This window comes from Myodes glareolus, chromosome 4 (genome assembly GCF_982192425.1).
Source record: "Myodes glareolus chromosome 4, mMyoGla1.1, whole genome shotgun sequence".
Taxonomy (NCBI): Eukaryota; Metazoa; Chordata; class Mammalia; order Rodentia; family Cricetidae; genus Myodes; species Myodes glareolus.
Genome location: NC_142029.1, coordinates 55,159,563 through 55,176,750, shown reverse-complemented (window position 1 = coordinate 55,176,750; position 17,188 = coordinate 55,159,563). Strand labels below are relative to the sequence as shown.

At 39.4% G+C, this 17,188-nt stretch overlaps 1 protein-coding gene and 1 pseudogene across 2 annotated transcripts in view; one reads left to right on the top strand and one right to left on the bottom strand.

Annotated features, from left to right (window-relative positions):
- Rasa2 (RAS p21 protein activator 2) overlaps positions 1-15,921 on the top strand; it is a 112,222-nt gene extending 96,301 nt beyond the window's left edge. For both annotated transcript variants that reach the window (XM_085689585.2, XM_085689586.2), the window contains exons 20-24: positions 7,203-7,285; positions 8,050-8,258; positions 9,437-9,540; positions 10,695-10,881; positions 12,286-15,921. In XM_085689585.2, the coding sequence (XP_085545711.1) occupies positions 7,203-7,285; positions 8,050-8,258; positions 9,437-9,540; positions 10,695-10,881; positions 12,286-12,316 (614 nt within the window). In that variant the 3' untranslated portion in view covers positions 12,317-15,921. The remainder of the gene's footprint in view (positions 1-7,202; positions 7,286-8,049; positions 8,259-9,436; positions 9,541-10,694; positions 10,882-12,285) is intronic.
- On the bottom strand, positions 10,125-10,699 carry LOC125412016 (protein transport protein Sec61 subunit gamma pseudogene; annotated as a pseudogene).
- Positions 15,922-17,188: the final 1,267 nt, after the last annotated feature.

The following is a 17,188-nucleotide window of genomic DNA, read 5'->3' as shown; positions in this document are numbered from 1 at the left end:
TAATTTCAGCACTTGAATTAAAATGTTTAATTGAATTAAATCAGAAATTCAAGGTAATTACCTGGCTATGTAATAAGTTTAAAGCCAGTCTGAGCTGTATGAGAGCTTACCTTTTAAATACACATACACACACACACACAGTTCTGTTAATAATGGAGACCTTGGCATAAACTAACACTCTCATAATGTTAGACAACTAATTGTGAAGAATTTGACCCTTGAAAGAAAATAATCATTCTGGCTAAGATTTCTATTTTTATGACCACCTGTAAAAGCACTGTAGTGCATTGTTGCTAAATTCATGCTAAAGCATACAATTGTTTGGCTTCAGGTATCAAAGGGGGGTCAAGTTTCAGGGTTTCCAGAAAGACTGGAAATTGAGGGAAAAAGAGAAAGGATCCTTGAGATTGCACGTAAACTGCCCTGAAATTCTTAACTGACTTTAGATACTTAGGCAAGAAGAAAAATTCAGAGATGCTAATGGGAAGCAATAACTGAAAATTTGTAAAAGAACACTGGATAGCATGGATAAGTTATAGGTACAGGAGATCCGTTACCAGTACAGCACCAGTTTAAGGGGTGGTAATTTAAATCTGTTTCCAGTGTCCAGTGAAATGTTATGAGCTTGAGATAGGAAACCTATGTGGCAAGAGTGTCATAACAGGAGAGGATAGAGAAAATTGCCTTGTGTCTTAAGAAGGAAGCAAGAGTAATTTTAAGTAGACTGTGATGAGTTAAGACTATATAATGCAAAGCGTGGTGGCACATATCTCTAATCCCAGCACTTAGAAGGCAGAAGCAATCAGATCTCTGAGTTCAAGACCAGCCTGGTCTACATAATTCCAGGACAACCAGGGATACTAGTGATTCCCTGTCTTAAAACAAGACTACTTATGACCAAAGCTTAGAAAGAAATGAAATTAGCCTGTCCCCTTCTTCCCTTTCAGAAAGTAACTAAAGATGTCAAGGAGGAAAGCATCAGAAATAAGAACAGACAGCAATATGGTGGTTTACACTCAACAATATTAATAATTAAAGTAAGTATGAGGAAGCTATTTTAGTGGAAACCACCAGAGCGGGTGTTCTAACAAACACGATCTTATGAAATACTTTGTGTAACACACGCATCTTAAATGTAAAAGCACAGATAGGTAGAGAGAAGGGTGGTGTGAAGATGAGAGGTGTCACAGTAGACTCCAGAACAGCTGTTCCCAAGCAGATGTAGACATGGTCTGGAATGCTAAAGAGGCCTTCACAGAGAAAGGTAATGTCCTAAGTGTGTGTGCCTGTTAACAGCTTGTTAAATGTGTGTCAGGAAAGAGAGTTACAATGCTTTTCTCTAAGTAATTTTTAAAGTAGGCAAAAAAGAAAATCAGTAAAAATATAGAAATTTGAAGCACACTCAATCACCTTAATCTGATTCACACGTGTGGCACATGACGCCGGAGAACACACAATCTTTACAGTCAGATTGGAGCATTTACTAAACTAGACCAAACACTAAGTTTCAGTATATATCAGAAAGTTAATATTGTACAAAATGTTCTCTGATAACATAATTGAAACAATATATCTATAAATGCCCCCCAAAAAATATTTGGAAGTTAATATGCTTCTAAGTAACCTACAGGCCAGAGAAATTCAGAAGTACTTTAAAGCTATAAATGGTAATGAAAATACAACAAAGAGAAAAGTTTGTAGAATATGCCTAGAGCAGTACTTAATGAAAATGAATCGCTTTAAGTATTTCTATTAACAAGGAAAGTCTTTTTTTTTTTTTTACATGTGTATGGCGGGGTATTTTGTGTGCATATATCTCTGATGCCTGCTGTCCAAGGGTGCTGGGAGAGAGCACCAGATCCTCAGAAACTAATAGAGTTATGAGTGTCTGTGAGCTGCCACACTGTGTTCCTAACCACTGACACATCTCTTCAGCACCAATAAGGAAAGTCTTTTGGATTAGGCAAAGGTTTCTTTCATATGTATCAAAGGTGTAGTCCTGAAAGAAAAAATATTAACAAATTGAACTTCATCACAATTCAAAACAGGAGGATCCCCAAGGCAAATCAACTGGCTAGGCCAGCTGGAACTAGTGAGCTCCAGACTCAGTGAGAGACCCTGCCTCAACAAAGTAGAGGGCTGTTGAGGAAAATACACTGTTAACTTCAGGTGTCCACCTGTATGAGCCTATACATTTACCTACATGCAAATACACTATACACACATACAAATACTACATACACATGAGAAAAAGAAAAAAAGACCATTAAGAAAATGAAAAGAAGCTGGGCAGTGGTGGCACACACCTTTAATCTCAGCACTCAGGAGGCAGAGATAGGTGAGTCTTTTTGAATTTGGGGCCAGTCTGATCTACAAAGCAAGTTCTAGGACAGCCAGGGATACATAGAAAAACCCTGTCTCAAAAACGAAGCAAAAAATAAAATAAAAATAAAAAAAGAAGAAAAGAAAGGCAGAAACTGAAAAGATAAACAAGAGACAGAGTGCTTTCAGAGGCTAGAGAGACGGATGTCTAGATGGCTAAGAGCACTCGCTACTTTCTCAGAGGACCCAGTTTCTGTCCCTGTCCCAGAGAGAGAGGAAAAATGTTAACTGAATGAGAGGGCAAGGAAAAAAAATAATCAGCCATAAAACCATATACATGTTCCATAGCAGTTCTAGTCTTCTATTCTTGAGTGGGGGGAAGGTAATTGTGAATGAGAGGACAAGGGAGAAAAATCAGCCATAAAGCCATCCGTGTGCCATAGCAGTTCTATTCTTGGTTAGCTACCCCAAAAGAAATGAAAGCAGATGCCCAAAGCAGTGAGCAGATGCCTCACTTTCAGTGAGGGTGGTGTAGGTGAGCATTATTTATAATAGCCACAAGCTGGGACCAGCATAATGTCCATCAACTGATGAGTGTGTTCTAGCCATGCAGTAGAGTACTTTCTTTTACATTATGTTTTAATGGTTTTTAGTGGTGAATCAATTTTCCAGATTCCTTTACCCAGCATTGTATCTTTGATAACATTTTTCCTTGTTTCATCACAACTTTACAGCTACAGTTCCTTGAGGAATTTTCAAAATAAGTGGGTTTGTTTGTGTGAGTTCTTATATGTACCAAAACATTTTTATCCTTGCGTAAGCCTCATTTTTTCTCAGAACTTTAAAGATATAAAACTCTGGCCTATGGCCATACCACCTAGAATGCTACATTCTCATCTCAGAAGCTAAGCAAGGCCCCAGCTTAGTACTTGGATGGGAAACCTCCTGGGAATAATGGATCTTATAGGCTTTTAAGAAGGAGGGAGGGAAACTGGGTGGTGGTGGCGCACGCCTTTAATCCCAGCACTTGGGAGGCAGAGACAGACAGATCTCTGTGAGTTCGAGGCCAGCCTGGTCTACAAGAAGGATGGAGAGCAGGAGGATGGAAAGAAGGGAGGAAAGGAGGGAGGACGGAGAAGATATAATACTCCATTGTTTACTTGTTTCCTTTGTTGGTGAAAATTTTTATATCTCAGACTTTTGATTCTTCTCTGAAAACTCCTGTATCCTTTAGTCTTTAAATTCTGCTATTTTGGGACTGAAAAGATGGCTCAGTGATTAAGAGCACACTGTTCTTCCAGAGGACCAGGGTTCAATTCCCAGCACCCACATGGCAGGTACCAGTTGTCTGTAACTCCGAGATCTGGCACCCTCACACAGACATACATGCAGGCAAAATACCAATGAAAATAAAAATAAAGTTCTGCTGTTTTATGGCTTTCTTAAGGACGTTTAGTCAGCATATTGACACTTCCAAGTCGTATGAAACTTGCGCTTTGTTTCTGTGGTTTTTTGTTTTGTATTTTTGGAAACTTCTTGGGAAGATCTTCTATTTCTAACTCACATTGTAGTTTGCTCCAATTATCATAGTTAACTGAAATTAGCCTTCACAGTGTAAGAACAGATAGATGGTCCTGAACGTAGTGAACTTTCTCTACACTTGCAATATTAGAATTTGTCCCAAAATGAATAAATAGAACAACGTTAAGAGTGTGGCATGTCTTGTATATTTAGCAAGTCTAAAGAAAGAATGTTTTTAAATTATCTGGCTAATCCTTCTGATGTCCTTTGTGGGTTGGTACCCAAAGACGTAATGTCTCCTCTGCCCCCCAATTCATTACACTTGTGATTCCCTCATGTTATCCTGGGTGCATGTCTCTCCTTTAGAATGCCGATTTTACTTGTCTATTTGGTAATTGCTTTGGCAGTTTGCTCATCTTTGTGTTACCTGAGAGTTGAGTAACAGACCCACAGTGATGAGGGAGGAGAAGGTCATGGCATTGCGCTCTTCTCCAGCTCAGTCTGCAGCCTTGCTGCACTAGCCTGTGGGTGTACGGCCCGGCTCTTCCAGATGTCGCTCATCTGTTAATCATCCTGATAAGTCAGAGTCTTTCTAATTCAGCCCTATGTGTCCACTGGCGCTGACTTGAAGCTCTCCCCAACTACTCCAACCTGTGACTTCCATCAGGTACTCTCTTCCTGCCCTACCTTGTATCATCATAACTTTCATCTGCTTCCAGAAGACTCTGAGATCTTTTCTCTTGTCCCCATACATGACTGGTATTTATTGGATGTAAATGTTATTTCTAGAGGGAAGTTCTCCCTAACTGCCTGCTGTCGAGTGCTTCTCTAGTCACAGTCTGTCACATCTCTTCAGTTTACTTCCGTCATAGCCCTCATCTCGAGTTACTACTTCTCCACCACTCTTCAGAGCTCAGTACAAAGTCTGCTGGGACCTGTTTTCTGTTTACTGCTCTGACTTAACTTATAGGGCAGTGCCTGGCATACAGTAGACATTTGGTATATATCTTTTAAAAATATGTGTCACATCTATTTGAATTACCTTAAATTTTAGGTTTTGTGCCAGGAGACTCAACTGAACATTTTGTATTAATGTCTTTATTCACAGCAACAACAAAAACCAAGTTAACCAAATACTGCTCTTTGTCACAAAAAAAAAAAAATCACAGCATTAATCCTTTGAACAGTATAAAATAGAATGTTTTTAGCTTCCTATGTCTCAACCCACACATCCTTAAATAAAAGCTTGAGGAAGAAATAAAAAAGCTTTGATGTTGTAAAAACACCATCACAAGATGACTCAGAAGTCAAAAGTGTCTTTGTCAGTAGCTTCTCCAACTAGATGAGGTACGGGTAGCCCCAGGCTATAATGACAGGCTTCACCTTATGCCTTGTTAGCAGGAGGCCCTTTAACAAACTCAAATCCCCTTGCCTACTTTTCAAAACCCTTAGACAGTTTAGGATTCGCTCTGCTGGATAAAATTTTTATGTTTACCTCCAACATCTCACTTTTAAAGTAAACATTGAAGTATTAGCTAGCCAGCTGAACAGTATGTGAAGTTATAAATCATTTTACAGCTTAAAAACATGCTTTAAGGCTGACAAGATGGGTCAGTAGGTAGAGGTGCTTGCCACCAGTATTGACAAGCTGAGTTCAGTGTCTGGGAACTGACTTCTGCCAGTTGTCCTGTGATTTCCACACACGTACTGTAGTTTGTGTACATGCACCTACACACACACACACACACACACACACACACACACACACACACACACAAACACTAAAATAAAATATAATTAAAAATTTTAAACAAGGCTGTACATGGTGACACGTGCCTTTAATCCAAGCATTTGGGAGGCAGAGGTGATGTAGGAGAGTCTTCTGTATTTCTGTTACTCTCATTGGTTAATTAATAAAGAAAACTGCTTGGCCTGATAGGTCAGAATATAGGTAGGCGGGGAAGACAGAACAGAATGCTGGAAGAAGACAGTGAGGCAGACGCCATAGCTCTCCTCTCCAAGATGGATGCAGGTTAAAATCTTCCCAGTAAGCCACCACCTCGTGGTGCTACACAGATTATTAAAAATGGGTTAGATCACCCGCCCGCTCCCACTACACAGAGGCAGGTAGATCTCTGAGTATGAGTATGAGACCTAAGATAGAAACCTGAGGCCAGCCTGGTCTACATACTGAGTTCCAGTACAACCAAATAAAACAAAATTTAAAAATTCAGGGTTGGAGAGTTGACTCAGTGGTTGTCTTAGTGTTTTTATTGCTGTAAAGAGACACCATGAACATGGCAACTCTTGTAAAGGAAAACATTTAGTTGGATATCTTATAGTTTCAGAGGTCTGGTTGGTTCATTATCATCATGGAGGGGAGCATGGTGGTGTAGAAGCAGACGTGGTACTGGAGAAGGAGCTGAGAATGAAAAAGGAGCTACATCTTGATCCACAGGCAACAGGAAGTAAACTGAGTCACTGGGCATGGCTTGAGCATATATATAAGACCTCAAAGCCCACCTCTACAGTGACACACTTCCTACAACAAGACCATACCTACTCCAGCAAAGCCACACCTCCTAATAGTGCCTCTCCCCAAGTTTATAGGGGACAATTGCATTTGAATTACCATGGTGGTTAAGAACACTTGTTTTTATAGAGGACCTGAGTTCAATTCCCAGCACCCATGGGGTGACTTGCAACCATCTGTAACTCTAGTCCCAGGGTATCCAAAGCTTCCTTCTAACCTTTGAGGACACTGGGCATTTAAATGGTATACATATATACATACAGGGAAAACGCTCATATACATAAGATAATAACATTAAGCATGAGGGTGGAGGTGTGGATCAGTGCTAGGGCACTTGCCTAATGTGCATCCTACCTTAGGTTTGGGTCCCTGCATGTACACATACACTAAATGATTTGTTTTATGGGATAATCCTTTAATTAAATGTTAAGTGAACAAAACTAAAGAATCTAATAGTCATGGTCACTGCTTAGGTCAGCTCCCCTGCCTGCCCTCTCAGTGGGTCTTTATCACTAGGCACATTAGTTCTCTCAGCTTCCATATAGTGTTACAAATTTTCAACAGCATAGAAAATAATTTCCTACATAGGGGACAAATTTATTCACATGATTTTCTTTGAAAATATTTTTATCTATACGGAAAAAGGAGAGGACATTTTATAGAACACAATCAAAATTCCTTTTCCATATTATTAGATACAAACCATTCAGAAGTCTACTCTATATTCATAGGCTTCTACCAGCAAGCGGAACTAACCTTACAGAATTAACATCTTACTTTTGTAATTATTAGAGTAATTCTTTTAATTTTGTCATCTTTTATTTAGGCAAAGATGCAATTTACACTATTCCAGTAAAAAACATTCTTGCTGTGGAAAAACTGGAAGAAAGCTCTTTCAACAAGAAAAATGTAAGTTGTATAAATATTGAACGCATTTTAAATATTTGTATATACATTATTTTAATATTTGCCATTCCAATCTCTAAGTAATATCCCAGTTTTGTCTACTATTGCCACTCAGCTGGTGCAGGACCTTCCAGTCGTGAGATGACATCCTTGTTCCTCACTATCTCCTCATCCCTTTGTCTTTGCTCAAACTTCCTCCTGTATCTAAAATTACCTCGCTTTGTTCTTGTGTAGATAATGACCTTCCTTTGGACATGTCTTACTGCTTAGTACCATCAGCTAAGACCGTCTTAGGATGTCTATTGATGTGAAGAGTCACTATGACCACAGCAACTCTTATAAAGAAAAACGTTTAAATTGGGTACCTTACAATTCAGAGGTTCAGTCCATTATCATCATGGTGGGACATGGCAGTGTGCAGGCAGACATGGTGCTGGAGAAGTAGCTGAGAGTCCTACATCTTGGAGGCAACAGAAAGTGGCCTGTCTCACTGGGAGTAGCTTGAATATAGGCCCACCTCAAAGCCCACCCACAGTGACACACTTCAACAAGACCATACCTCTTGATAGTGCCATTCCGTTTGGGGGCCATTTTCCTTCAGACCACCACAGGCACTGACTTGCTTAGAGAGTAACAACTCTTTAAGATACATTAGCAGCCATTACTTAGCCAAGCAACTGGGTCTCTTTCTGAGTACTTACTCTGTTCGTGTACTATGTGTTGATTTTAAGGTTTTTTTTAACTTTTTGTCTTTATTACTAATAAAGATGTTCCAAGTGATACATACAGAGAAGACACTCTACGTCCAAGCAAACAACTGTGTGGAAGCTAATGAGTGGATAGATGTGCTGTGCAGAGTGAGCAGATGCAACCACAACCGGCTCAGCTCTTTCCATCCGTCGGCATATCTCAATGGGAACTGGCTCTGCTGCCAGGAGACCGGTGAAAGTACACCAGGCTGCAAACCATGTACTGCGTAAGTTCCTTTCTGATGAAAGAAGTTGTGATTCAAAATGTCTGTCCATATAGTGGATATGGATAGGAAAACAAGCTAAGTAAAAATAGCTACACATAAAAGCCACATATTCATTGAAAATACTTTATAAAAGGTGTCTATAAGGGCTTGGGTTGTTGTCTAGTGGTAGAGTTTTTGCGTGACACACACAAGTACTTTGGTTGGTTCCTAGTACCACAAAAAAAGATAAATAATATAGAATAAGTAAATTCATAGACACATACTGTAAATTAGTGGTGGCTAGTGACTGGACGGATGGCAGAATGGACACTGATAATGAGTGTAAAGTTTCTTTTATGGCTGATGAAAATATTCTGAAATGGTTGTACGTGCCTAGAGGTGGGAGATCTGAAGGGTCAGATTAAAGGTTAATGGTAGAGCATTTGCCAAATATGAGCAGTGTTCCACTGCATAATCAACACCATTAAAAGAAGAAAAGCCAGCATCTGAAGCCTGAGCGAGGCACAGAGAAGAGGTAGAGGAACGGCTCAACAGTTAAGAGCACTTACTGCTCTTGCAGGGGACCCACATTAAGCAACTCTCAACTACCTACCTCTCTAACTCCGAGGATTCCAATGCCTGTGGCTTCATCAGGCACCTGCACATACCCACACATGCGCTAATCAAAAATAATTTAAAAAAATCTAAAATTATATCACAGAAGTCCACTAAACATTCTGTTTTAGATATTACAGAATAGCCATTGTTGCCCTGTATATTTTGTTATTAATGCATCGTTTTGTGAAGAGCCAAAGATTATAAAAATGGTTTTATTAGGACTGGGGAGTGGTTAAGGATGCTTGCTTCTCTTGTAGAGACCCCAGTTCAGTTCCAGAACCTATGTAACTCCTGCTCCAGGGAACCTGATGCCCTTTTCTGGGCTTGGTAGATACGCACACATGTACACAGATACACACATACACTTTAGAAAAATACTTTTAAAATAATTTTGCTTCAGAATCGTCTTTAAGACTTGAATCCGTAACAAACAAATACTGTGATCCTGTTTAATTATCTCAGAAACTAATTTCAGAGGTCCTTTTCTAAAATTCTAAATCTAGTTTTAGTCTCAGTTTATCAAAAATCTTTTTCATGTTAAAAGAGAAAAATTTTCCAATGTGTTTTTCTTTTTATCATAGAGGTATCCCCGCAGACATCCAGGTAGATATTGATGAAGACAGAGAAGCAGAAAGAATTTATTCCCTTTTTACCCTCAGTTTACTTAAGCTGCAGAAGATGGAAGGTAAACCCGTGCTGTACTTTGATAAAACCAGATCTTTCATTACTAATTTCTGAGTTATTTCTTTGATTTTTTTTAAAGTTGAAGATATTTATAGATTTCCTAAGTTACTGATAATGAAGTTCACAAACTGTCAAAGGGGGCATTTATCTTAGTATTCATAAAGTAAAATTACTATTCTTTTTTTGTTGTGGTTTTTTTTTGGTTTTGAGGTTTTTTGGGGTTTTTTTGGTGTTTTTTTTTTTGGAGGGGGGGAAGGGGGTTAAGACAGCATTTCTCTGTAGCTTTGGGGCCTGTCCTGGAATTAGGTCTCATAGACCAGGCTGGCCTCCACCTCACAGAGAACTGCCTGCCTCTACCTCCTGAGTGCTGGGATTAAAGGCGTGTGCCACCGCCACCCTGCTTGTTTTTTGTTTTTCGAGACCAGATTTCTTGTAGCTTTGGAACCTGTCCTGGAACTATCTCTTGTAGACCAGGCTGGCCTCGAACTCACAGAGATCCGTCTGCCTCCCCGAGTGCTAGGATTAAAGGCATGTGCCACCACGCCCAGCAAAACTACTATTCTTATGTAAGCATGGTGGTTCTACTTTTTTTTCATGGGAAAAAATGTTTATTTTGAAATTATTTTAGTTTAGAAATACAAAACCTCTTGGGGAGGGGAAAAGAAAGAAAAACACAAAGTATACAGGCAACTTTTTACTTCATAAGCTTCTCATACCCTCATTGCTCCTAGTTCCAGCGAAGAGGAAGCACTCAGCCACCCACAATAATGTTATTAATAGGGATATGGATCAGTTTCACAAAGAAGCTAATGAATCCCATGATAGCAAATCCTATGGCTATGGCCATGGCAATCTTCTGGAATTCTTTTCTGTCGGGCTTGGTGCATCTTTTAACCAGCTGAATTGAGTCCTTTACGAACTGCCGACTTGGCTCAACAAACTGCATTACCTGATCCATGGCTGATTGCGGGACGGCGGCTTGAGGAGGCAAAGACACGTAGCTTTGGAGAGGACTTGATAGTTCTATTTTGTAACATCATTAGAGTATAGTCAAAGACAATCTCTCCCTTCAAAATCAAAAAAATATTTTTAATTATACTACAGATTACATTGGTGGAATTTAGTTTTCTGATCCTGTTTCTCTGCTCCTTACAGAGGCTTGTGGGACTATAGCAGTCTATCAAGGGCCGCAGAAAGAACCTGATTATTCCAACTTCACAATTGAGGATTCTGTTACAACCTTTAAGACAATTCAACAAATAAAAAGCATCATAGAGAAGCTAGATGAGCCCCATGAGAAATACAGAAAGAAAAGATCAAGTAGTGCAAAGTACGGAAGCAAGTGAGTATCCTCAGCCCTGCTGCGAGGCTGACCCAGCCTGTCTCCTGTGCCTGCTTCCCTGACACTCACTCCCTTTGCTTGTTCAGTTCAGCTGTTGTTGCGTGATGTCGGTGCTGTACTTCATTGCTGCTTTCAACGTCGTGGTCAGTTGTAATTCTTTGCTTGAACGATTAGTAGTTTTTCTTTTTTGTTTTTGTTGTCTCTATTTCTCACAACCCCTTACATTTATAATGAGTACCAAAACAAGCAAGCTGTAACAGTGCATGCAAGCATTTGAGAGATGATTCCAAGTGCTTCATCTCAGACCTAGAAGATGAGATGGGTAAGGACAGCAACAGCTGACATGTACTGGGGGCTTGTTTCTCTCAGGATGTCACAGCACTGGACACCCTATCAATCAGATTACTCCCAGCAGCCAGTAACAAACCAAGCTTATACAGACAGTTAATGCCTAGTGCTGGGCTCTGTCTTGGGAACTGTATAGCACCTAGGGTACTTACTCTAAGTCTTGAAGCTTTTTTCTTACAGTATCAGGTGAGCCACAGTAGTTCAGAACCCCACTTTTTTTTTGAACAGAAAGCTTTGTACATTACAAAGGTTGTATTGTGAACATCCTAATTCTGTATTTTCTTCATTAGTATCATTAAATCTCTTCCAACAAGAGTTTTCTAATTTTCCTGCACCCATTTGAAGTTCTTAGCCAAGGCTTGACCATCCTTAAATACGACCTCACCACCAGGCATGGTGGCACACCCTTTAATCCCATCCCAGCACTCAGGAGGCAGAGGCAGGCAGAGCTCTCTGAGTTCAAGGCCAACCTGGTCTACAAAACAAGTTCCAGAATAGCCAGGCTGTTACACAGAGAAGCCCTGTCTTGGGGGGGGGGGGCAGGGTGCCTCATCATGTGTGCATGCCATACCTTGCCCAGCTCGACTGCTGGTGGTGCTCTTGCTTACTGTCCAACCTACTGATCCTTGGAGTGTTACTTCACACATCTGTTTTCTTTCTTTAATTGGCAGGAGAGGGGACTTGACCTGAGAAAATAGCTTGGTGTTAGTGTGGTTGACTAGCAAATAGCGGGGGAGGGATGGGGGGGCAGTGCATGGGGCAGCAGTGAACAATCAAACCCTCTTATACTAAATATTTTGTTTATTTTCCTTTCCTATACCATCATGTGAGCTCCGTGAGTTATGTGTCTGTCTTGCTCAGTACTGTACCCTTAGCTTCTAGAGTAGTACCTAAATGTAGTAGGTACTTGTTGAATTATAATACTTGTTGAATTAATAAAGCAAGACTCAGTAGATGAAAGATCAAGGAAAATTAGAAGTCCTTGATGGGTTCTGTATATGTCACATCTTTAATTTGTATATTCTTAAAGAGTATTTTTCTTTTACTGTTTTGTAGGGAAAATCCAATTGTTGGGAAAATATCATAGTTTGATCAACTGATGGAGAACTGGAAAATATTCCTTTTCATGAAGTTTTTTAATTCACCCGATCATGTTCATACTATGTAAGAGCAGACATTGGCTTTGATGACACCTGCTTTCACAATGTATTTAATATTTAATGGTTGAAATGAACTGTTTGGGAATTCTGATATCCGTGATTTTATTACTAGAGAATTTGAAACCCAAGATTTCCTTCAAATCCATATCATTGCAGCTTCTTTTTGATGGAAAGAATCTTTCTAAGGAAGGTTCCTAAGAAGCTTGTAATAAAGGGAGCACTTCCTAGTAAGAAGCCATCTCTACTTGTAACTCTCTTATGTGTGGACTCATTTTCACTACCGTTAGTGCCTGCTCTGTACTGCCAACATCGTCCTTTACTAGAGAATTGCAGTTCATTGTCAGTTCTGAACTTTCGTTGAGTTCATCTGAACCCTCCATCTCTAAAAAGGAAAAAGAAGAAAAAGCAAAAACTTTTTTCCTTTAGTCATTACAGGTTATGGAGACAGAGACGAGGACGTCAGAACACCCTTGAATGTTGGTGGATGTTTTGTCTGGTCACAGGTGTAAGAGTGCTCAGATAGATATCAGGGAATATGTGCTCCTGTGTGCACCATGTTTACATTTGAAATGAATGATGGCAGATGAAATAAAATGAGACCACTAAAATGTTTTTCATTGTTTTAAATATCAGGTACTCATTTTCTTAATTTGAGAATTCAGTTTAACATTACTCCTGAAGGCTTCTCTTCCCAACCAGAAGAGAATAGTAAAGGTGGTGAGAAATCACTTGACCTTGCCTGCTGTTCATGTTGTAACAAGGGTGTGTAAAGATGCCCTCCATATAGTGTTAGGTCCTGCTCTAACTCGAGAACTGTCACTTGGCGCACTTTAATAATCTGGCACATTCCAGATTGTAGTTTAGATACTCCATGGTATCTATCTTTTATGATCAGTTAAATGATCAGTGTTTAAGCGTAGAACAATGCTTTTCTGAAAATGTTTGTATTTTATTGCTGTTTCCTTATTGCCTGCTAACCAAATGGAATTAGGTTCAGCAGCTGTTGAAACCTGTTTTTCCTTGTCTACTCGGGTCCTGAAAATAGTAACTATCAATAAGCAGTTGAAGCAAGTGCCACCCTGGAGAGGAGTGATGTGCTTGGCTTCATCAGTATTAAAACCATGGTACTTACTTGTCTTTTTTAATTCAGAACATTTTCTAAGTGTGGTATTTACCTTTGAACCTTGGGGTATTTACGTATGTTCCTGTTGAAATGTGACTTATTGGTGTAAGTCCAACTAGCTGTGATTTTCTGTTTCGTTGAGCTTAAGCTGTAATTCAGAATATATTGCCAATTATGTTGTTGCTAGGTAATTGTTTTTACATTGTTATTAGGTAATTATTTTTAAAGATTTTTAACACAGAGTTTTCCCATAAAAAAAAAATCATGATTGAAAAATGTATTTTTCTAAATGACTTTTGTTGTTGGTTGTTTTTACTCTTTGTTCTTTTGTGGGGCCTGCCATCCAGCTCCCAAATTAATCACATGGAGATTTATTATCACTTACAAATGCCCAGCCTTAGCTTGGCTTATTTCTGATCGGCTTTTCTTAACTTAAATTATCCCCTCAACCTTTTACCTCTAGGCTTTTTCCTTCTTATTTTTGTAATCTTAGTTTCACTCTTACTCCGTGGCTGACTGGGTCCCTTCTTTTCTCTCTCCTGATCTTTCTTGCTTCCTGAATTCCTCTTTTCTCCTATTTATTCTCTCTGCCTACAAGCCCCACCTATCCTTTGTCCTGCCTTGCTATTGGCCATTTAGCTCTTTGTTAGACCAATCATGTGTTTTAGACAGGCAAAGTAACACAGCTTCACAGAGTTAAATAAATGAAACATAAAAGAATGTGACATATTTTTTAATTATTAAATGTTTCATAACATAAACAAAGGTTAACACATCTTAAAATAATATTCTGTAACAGACTTTTAAGAGTTAGCACGGGTGGGCCTGAATTGCACTTAAGTCCTTTAAATCTGACAGACTAGGAGATCCCATTAACTGTACTGTGTTGTAGATGTCTTTTTTTTTAAAAAAAAAAAAAAAAGCCATTTTAAAGCATTTCTCATGAACTTCGTATTAAAATTCCTACTTTTCTGAAAAGTCTACCTAAAAAGGACATGAGGTCCAGATAAGAGAGATCAGGGCTCTTTAGTGGTTTTGAGTCTTCTGTTGGTTGTTTTGTTTGGGTTTTTTCTCCTCCCAAGAGGAACTATTTCCTAACAATTTCTTGTTGTTTTGAGACAAGTTCTCACTACATACCCCTGGCTGGCCTAGAACTCAGAGATCTACCTGCCTCTGCCTCCATTTCCTAAGTCCTGGAATTAAAGGCATGTCCACCACATCCAACACCCCTAACATTTCTAATATCAAACTCCAGTCATAAATATGTTTAAAGATCATAGGATTAAAAGGGCCAAAGCTGTGTACATGTATAACTCTTGAGAGCTCAGTCTCCTAGTTCTATTATTGACGTGACCCTTTAAACAGCCAAATTGACTAGAATTAATTAGTTTGGCACAATGTAGAAAAAGAAATATATAACTCAATTCCCTTAGATCAAGTCTTTTCCAGTCAGAAGTGATGTCCATGGCACCTTCTGGACAATCAAGGCTCTTCTAAGAACCTTCTCCTTTGCTGTGCTCTTGAGTACTTTTGAGTCTTAACTCCATGATCTCCTTTCTCTGCCTTTTACAAAGAGCATTTGGGAAAAAAAATATATATGGCAGCTCACCTCTCCCTAAAACCTGGAAACCCCAGAAAGGACAGAAGAAGATGATGGGGGACTCTTACCCTCTTACCATAGATGCTCACTAGCTGTCAGCTTCATGGAATTGTGTCCGTCCACTCAGAGTGAGGTAATATATTGTATGTTTTGTTTTGCCTTGTTTTAAATCGCCATCTGATAAGACAATGGACAATAGCAAAGGTTTTAACTCCCAGGACTATAACTTATCAAATCAAACTATTTTGTTTACCAAAGAAACATGTTTTTAATTTCACGGGTAATAGTGAAGAGTCAAAACTGGGCTCTTATTTTCCCAACAGGAAGCATCACATGGCTGACGACTGTGCTTTTGTTTGTGTTTCCAAGCCCTGGTTTCATTCTTCTACTGGAAAAGCTCGTTTAAGCCGTGTTTTAAAAAAACAGATTTAAGTGAACGAACCTTCTAATTTGCTTTCAGTGCTGTTGAATAGCTTGTAAAGACAGACTTGGCCGTGCTCGCTAGTGTCTTTACATACGTGACAGATACAAAACTCATCCTAGAGTTGACTCACTGATCCTGGTTGATGCTATCCAATTCCATTTCTAACCTGGAGATTAATAAGTTGGTAGTAAATATTGGTTTTTACAGTGTCTAGTTTGAAAATGTAAGTTATCAAAACGTAAATAGTGAATTTGAGTAACCATGTTGTATTATTGAGAATGTATTTTTATTTAAATTTTATTTTCTTATGAAGAGTATTATAAAAATTAAAACCTTTTGTAACTGTTGTTTGGAAATAACTCAAATAAAGTACAAGAAGCCTGTCTGTTCTTTGTGAGTTCTTACTTACACTTAAATTTCCTGTTTCTTGCCTGTCTGTGGGTAATGTGCTGCAGGAAGACTCCAGGCAGCAGCTGGGAAGCCCCCTGTGCTTTGCTTATACTTGACCACTTGATCTAATTTGTTAGTATTTGTTCACCAGACTTCTCTCTGTGACTTGTAGTGTTCATCAGTGCAGCTCCATCACTCCTGAAGGGAGGCATGGAAAGAATACTCCACTTGTGTCTGGGCAAGCAGCTCAGAACTGAGCCTGCTGGAGTTTCTAAAGAAGGCCTGTTTGTAAAACTCCTGTAGGAGAAATAAAAAAAATAAAAATATAAAATAAAAAAAGAAAGCCTGTTTGCTCTTAAAAAGAGAAAACAGCAGTAAGGTCTTTGGTGATTCAGATCCTACACTGACCCCTGTAAGTACCTATAGCTTCCTGCCTGTATACAGGCCCGTCTGTACATCCTCAGCACCTCATCCATCTGGATGTTAGCATTTGGCCATGTTGTGCTGCACTGACAAGTTATCTCAAGAATACATATCAGCAGTACCAAAGACTAGGCTAGAGATAACTTACACAGGAGAAGCACATCTTAAGATCTTTTCCTGTTCACCCCTTAACACCCCTAAATACAACAGCCCCTGTGCCTCTGGGAGTTTAAGGTTAGCGAAGAATCGGGGGAGGGGTCTGAGTCAGCCTTGTTAGCCATGTGTGGACAAAAATTTGTAATAAATACCAGGTTTTTTGTTGTTAAATTTTGGTTTTTTTCGAGACAGGGTTTCTCTGTGTAACAGCTCTGGCTGTCCTAGAACTGGCTCTGTAGACCAGGTTGGCCTCAAACTCAAGAGATCTGCCTGCCTCTCCCTCCCTAATATTGGGCTTGAAGGTGTGTGCCACCACCGCCTGGCCCCGGTATTCTTTCTAATATATTTTCAGGGCATGGATTGGTTGGTTGGTTTTAGTTTTCTTAATTCTTAATGTAGCCGTGGTTGACCTTGAACTCTGGATCCTCCTGCTTTCCCAATGCTGGTTTTAAAAGTATACACCACCAGAACACTTCTGCATTACTGGTGGGAATGCAAGCTGGTACAACCCCTTTGGATATCAATGTGGCGATTTCTCAGAAAATTAGGAAACAACCTTCCTCAAGACCCAGTAAGTCTTCCTCAAGACTTTTGGGTATATATCCAAAGGATGCTCAATTGTGCCACAAAGACATGTGCTCAACTATGTTCATAGCAGCTTTGTTTGTCATAGCCAGAACCTG